The following is a 5,573-nucleotide window of genomic DNA, read 5'->3' as shown; positions in this document are numbered from 1 at the left end:
AAGGTAAAGGAGGGTCATGTAAGCACCAACATGAGTGTGTGAAATAAAAGTACACAAAACATACAAAGGGTCACACGAACAAGGCAAGCAGGATTGCGAAGCTTGGATTCAAGGCTTCCAAAATAGTTATAGCAACAGCTTAAGGTGGTCCTAGGGTTCTCGTCCGACTGGAGCAGGGCAAGAGAGGTAATGCTTACCGTCTCTTGGACGCACATACTATGGGTGGATATTACTCGAGCAATGAATTTGGCAAAAATAATTTAAAAAATGCAAATCATCAAAATTGACCAGGCAAATACTAAATAGGGGGTGTTTACACCATGGGCAGCGTCCACAGATCATGCCGGCAAGATTGCCTGCCCACATTCAGCCAATGCATGCAATGCACCACGGGCGAGCATGGGGGTAAACAACCTCAGGTAAGGTAAGGTAAGGTAAAAGGTAAGGTGAATAGTGAGCCTAAGCTTAGAATCTTGCCCTTGCCCCTTTCAAATCAAATTGCACAGGAGGGCATTTTTTCTTTGATCTATGGCTTCAGAGCAGGGGAGGGGAGTTGTAGACGAGATAGAGAAGCTTAGCTTGGAGCAGATCCGGCAAGTCAAAGAACAGGTCGATTCCGAGGCCGCTTTGCTCCAAGACAGTGTTACCAACATTCGCACGGCTGCTGCTCGTTTTGAGGCTGCCTCCAAAGCTCTCCATAACCTCTGTGCGCATCCTGCAGGTCTGTTGGGCCCATCGCTCAATTATGGTGGCAGCATTGACCTACTTGCCTCTCCTTTGTGTTGACCTGGGGCTAGAGTGGTGATCCTTTTTTCCGTTTCATGGAAAGTTTTTATTACTCCACCCCCTTCTTTATTTTTTCTCCGAATAATTGATCCTGGATAGTATGTAGTTATTTTAGCACTTTGTAAATATCACAACTCTTTATTTTTTTTCGAATAAATGATCCTGGACAGTATGTAGTTATTTTAGCAGTTTGTAAATATCACATTCCATAAAACTGCCTAAAATTATATATATCTTGAATCCTTCTATTAGTTAGGTTTGTTAGAGTTCAGCACTGATAAAAATAAAATCTTGGGCACTTTGCTGGACTGAAAATGCTCCTTGAGGGGATAGGAATCAAAAGAAAACTCAATATTGAAATTGTCGGGGCCTGGGCAGTGGGCATTGTACTACGTTGACTTCTACATCACCAGGCAAATCAGAATTTGGCAGTGTCCTGATCCATAGAATGTAATTGTGGCATGGCTGCATCTTAAGAGAGACTATATTGTAGAGACCAAAAAATGTGCATGCACGCATTATTGTCACTTGAGCGATTCTTATGTGCTTTGTGTTGAGTAACAGCTTTCCAACATCAGTCTGGCAACGCTTTCAATCCTTAGTCTGGTCTTTCGAATTGTCTTCCGATATCCAAAGATATGTGGAACAAATAGCTACCTCTGTTATGATGAATGGAACTTGCCTAAACTGCTCCTGCTGATATTGAGTGAAGAGGTAAGATAAAGGGTAAATGCATTGTAGAAAGCTGACCAAAGATATGTACCGGCTGGTTGTGAAGAAACAGAGCTACCACGCAGCAACAGGGAGGGATGGATGTGTGTGTGCGGCGTGTGGGGGGAAGGGGGGGGGGGGGGTTCAGGCGTTTTCATTGTTGTAGGGTATAAGGCGACGGGCTTTGTGAAGGGAGAAAAAAAAGGAGGGCAGAGGGGGGGTGAAAAAGGAAAACCTGAAAGGGAGGCACTTGTCCATGTCATGAGCAAAGGCTGAGAGAAGGAGGTATGAGAGGAGAGAATCAAGGAAATGATTGGAAGCTGCCTTATTTGTGTGTAAGAGAGGAAAGTAGTGCAGGCAGGCGGCCTAAAGGAGCTTCTCTGTTTGTATGGAAAACTTGAACGTACACAGAGCCATGTTGCCTCTCACAGATGTGGGATTATCTTTGGCCTTTTTCAAGACGTGCAACAAATGAAGCATGCTTCAGGAGGCAAGAACCCTACTGTATCCCTGCACGTGAATGAAGCAGGTGGTTGAGGCTTGGTCTCTCATCCTTAGCTAGGACAGCTTGAAAGTTGTCTTTGATAGGAATGATGCCTGCTGCTATTGCGATAATTCTTTCTATTAGTGGTGTGTTGCCCTATCAGCTAGATTTAGATGCTCGTCTTGGGAGAGACTAATCGTCATAAGCAGTCGTAGCTTGAATGAAGAGTTTTTGGGCTACTTTTTGATTAGCCTTCTCCTTTAGTGCTAGCCTTTGTCATGGCTGAGTCTGCCTTCACCACTGGAGTGCCGAGAGAAACTTAGTACGAAGACTTTGTATAGATGGATGGTCAAGTATTTTTGGGTGTGTGGATTTGTATGTGTGAGAGCATATGTTTATACTATGGTCTACACCCACTGTTAGGCGCTGATGACGTCAGTGGGGATGCCATAGTAGCTAGTCCCTGCTATGTGTGATGGAGTTTATGGTTTTCAACCTTATGAGTGACTATCATGAGATTGAAACTGCACTATGTTGTGTTTTTAGAGGATGAGTTTGGGCATGTTCCTGGATTCATCTAAGCATGATAATTGATAACAGAATCTAGCTGCTGTATTGCTCAATTACAAAGTACCCATGAGATGTATGTGCCTGGCATTCCAAGTCCCTACTGTTCTGTTTTTTGGAAGATATTTGTGATGCCATTGGAGAGTTTTACTATTAACGTGAAATTAAAAATTCAATTCAAGGCTGGCAAGAATGCGGGTCTCAGTCATTTCTTCTCAGTTTGGTACCATGCCTGCTCACAGAGATTATTCACTTTACTATTACAGTTTTCAGGAGATAGCTTGATGCCAATGGAAATTGTTACTTGCAATATCCAATGAACTTTCAAAATTTAGGCCATTCTCAGTGACACATTTTGCTGTGCGTTTCCACAAGAAGTTTGCAAATGCTTTTGAAGTTCAAACTAGCCTTATGAACTATCTGCAGGGAAGAAATTGCTGGTTCCTCTCACTGCATCCTTATACGTACCAGGCACACTTGCAAATGTGGAAAATGTTCTAATAGATGTTGGTACAGGCTACTATGTCGAGGTATGCAAGAATGCTTATTCATCGATTTGCTAGTTTCCGTATGTCTGAGTACAGTCTAGCAAAGTCTTGTCCGAATTGCTTTACAGAAATCGATGCAGTCTGCAAAAGATTACTGCGACAGGAAAATAAGTTTTCTGAAGGCCAATCATGATAGATTGGTTGAGGTATGCTTCTTGATGTTTGCTTACTTTCTGTCATGTCATGTCATTCCAAAGGTTTGAGTTTCATTTTGTAAGAACACCGATTGCTGAAACTTAGTTGAGGAGTTTATACTCACACATGCAAGTGCTATGTGTGGAACTTTTATTCTCCAATTCATTGAGGTTGGAGGGAGGAATGGAAGCAACTGCTTGCATGAATTTTTCATTTACTGTAAACCTAGCTATGCATGATCCATTCAATGGCTTGACAGGTTGCTGCTGAAAAGAGAAACAATGCAGAGCAAGTAGCAATGGTCATGCAAGCAAAATTGAATCGATTGTCTGCTTCTAAGTAACTTCTTTCTTGAATTCTGAAGTGCTTTCAAATGTTGGTTTTCAGGAAATGTTTTACATTCCCGAAAACCTTAGAAATTTTGTATGATTGACAGTCACCTTATCTTTCTGTATGTTGAAATAGTCAAACTCGGGTATAGAACTTTACAGAATTGCGAATGGATCCAGGAATTCCTGGATATTGTATTGAAAAACATTGATATGGGAATTTATGAAAATCGAGAGAGGAATAGTATGATCTTACTGCATATCATTTCAGATTGCAAGGGCATTTCCTGTCATTAATAAATTTTATCAAACCTTAGTATTTTGTTGCTTTACGATATGGTGACAAGTCTCTTGATAGTAGTTTGATAAATAGCTTTCTGGACTGTGCTCTTTCAGCCCCCTGGGAATGATCAGGTTCACCATTTGATTGGTATAACATTTAGTTCGCATTTGAGTAGATTGGTATAAAAAGATGATGGTTAAAGGACATATGCTGAGAATTCATGATGCAATGCTACTGCTTGTTCGTGAAATACGAGTTGGATGCACAAATCCTTAGGTTAAACTACTTTGGAACGTGGTCTTGCTTATGAAATGTCAAAGGAAATTTTCAAAGGAAGGACAACTCATATCAGCCAGGATATAGAGGAAGGCTCTTATGGTGCAATATTTAAGGGGCTTCTTGGCTGATAATTCTAATTTATGTAGAAACGTTTCTAGGTGCCATGACAAGCTCCTTCTACCTGGCTCCTTTAAGTAAGATGATTAATTTCAAAACTTTACTTGTTTTTATAAAGCAGACTATGCGTTGTCACATGCATGTCACAGTAGCATCGTGAACATTATCATGCATCAAGAAAGCTGTATGCTAATCTTGGTATATACAACTACTTGGTGGTGGTGATCTGAGAAAGGGATGTTATGGCATTCCCTTTACTTATACCGGTTAGGGTAAAATCTGTTGATGAGAAAATTGATTACAGGTTTATTGATTGTGGAGGTGTTTTAACTCTTATAGGTCTCTTTGAAAAATTGAAGATGAAGAAGTGGGAAGATAATTTAGATTGCTCAACAATTAGTCTTCAATCAAGAACATATCAAGACATGGAATAGTCTTTTCTCATATTCACTCTCTTACCATTGTATGCTCCATTGCTCATCTATGTGATCAAAATCAATGAAGATGTTGTCTACTGGAGAAAATAATCATTGGATCCAACCAAGGGCTTTATATCCCTAGATAATATTAAGCAACCAACCACTTTGTGCTCATTGTTTATGTGAGCAATGTGGTAGAGTGTTCTGCGACAAACCTATGGTAGGTTGAGTAGGGCACCCATATCCTTCATCTCAAGTTATTCTAAGATAAGCATTGGATTTATGATCTAGAGGCCATGGATATTATCACGACCTTGGGCCATAGTAGTGAAACTAGGCTTTGCTTCAATGCAAGCAACCTTGATCACCTTCAGTTTTAGAGTAGATGAAGCAATGCATCTCAAAGACAAATTTGGATGTGGGAGAAAAAACAATGGGTTTTAGAACCAGGAATAATGAAGTAGCAGTAGGATTGTAGATGTACAAAAGCAAGGGAAGTACCAAAATCCATTTGAATAGGGGAATGGACTCAACAACTCCGCTCTATGAGTAGGACCATATCAAAACATGGAATATTATTCTCTCATATACACTCTATTATGAATCTATCATCCATTCCTCACTTATCAACATTTTACTATATCATTGCAATCCAAGGATCTATTGTCCAATGGGGGCTTTGAAAACTGTGGATTGGATCTAGCCGAGGAATTTATTTCACTAGAGACTATGCAGCCAATGCCTTTGTATTCATGGTTTACTGTGAGCAATGAGGTAGAGTAGTTTGGGACAAACGTATGACAAGTCAAAAAGGGCACTTACAACCTTCATCTCAACTCTCCTAATCTAACAAAACCTAGTGCAGTGATCTGCGTGCTAATCAAAAATATGAAGTTGAAACAAAATAAAAAAGAT

At 40.4% G+C, this 5,573-nt stretch overlaps 1 protein-coding gene across 1 annotated transcript; it reads left to right on the top strand.

The window, feature by feature from the left end:
- The first annotated feature begins 424 nt into the window (after nt 1-424).
- On the top strand, nt 425-3,833 carry LOC147886236 (prefoldin subunit 5-like). The gene is made up of 4 exons (XM_087395639.1): nt 425-721; nt 2,975-3,078; nt 3,165-3,242; nt 3,491-3,833. Exons 1-4 carry the CDS (start codon nt 529-531, stop codon nt 3,572-3,574), a joined length of 459 nt encoding a protein of 152 aa, XP_087251765.1. The 5' UTR covers nt 425-528; the 3' UTR covers nt 3,575-3,833.
- The last annotated feature ends 1,740 nt before the right edge of the window (nt 3,834-5,573 follow it).

This window comes from Dipteris shenzhenensis, chromosome 24 (genome assembly GCF_047967505.1).
Source record: "Dipteris shenzhenensis isolate YYH24624 ecotype China chromosome 24, Dip_SZ_1.0, whole genome shotgun sequence".
NCBI lineage: Eukaryota > Viridiplantae > Streptophyta > Polypodiopsida > Gleicheniales > Dipteridaceae > Dipteris > Dipteris shenzhenensis.
The sequence above is the reverse complement of the archived record's forward strand: the minus strand, read 5'-3'. Positions and strand labels throughout refer to the sequence as shown.

Coding starts and splice junctions, on each gene's coding strand:
- LOC147886236 (XM_087395639.1), top strand. CDS start 529: ATGGCTTCAGAGCAGGGGAGGGGAGTTGTAGACGAGATAGAGAAGCTT. Junction 3,079..3,164: donor GTACAGGCTACTATGTCGAG/GTATGCAAGAAT, acceptor ATTGCTTTACAG/AAATCGATGCAGTCTGCAAA. Junction 3,243..3,490: donor ATCATGATAGATTGGTTGAG/GTATGCTTCTTG, acceptor ATGGCTTGACAG/GTTGCTGCTGAAAAGAGAAA.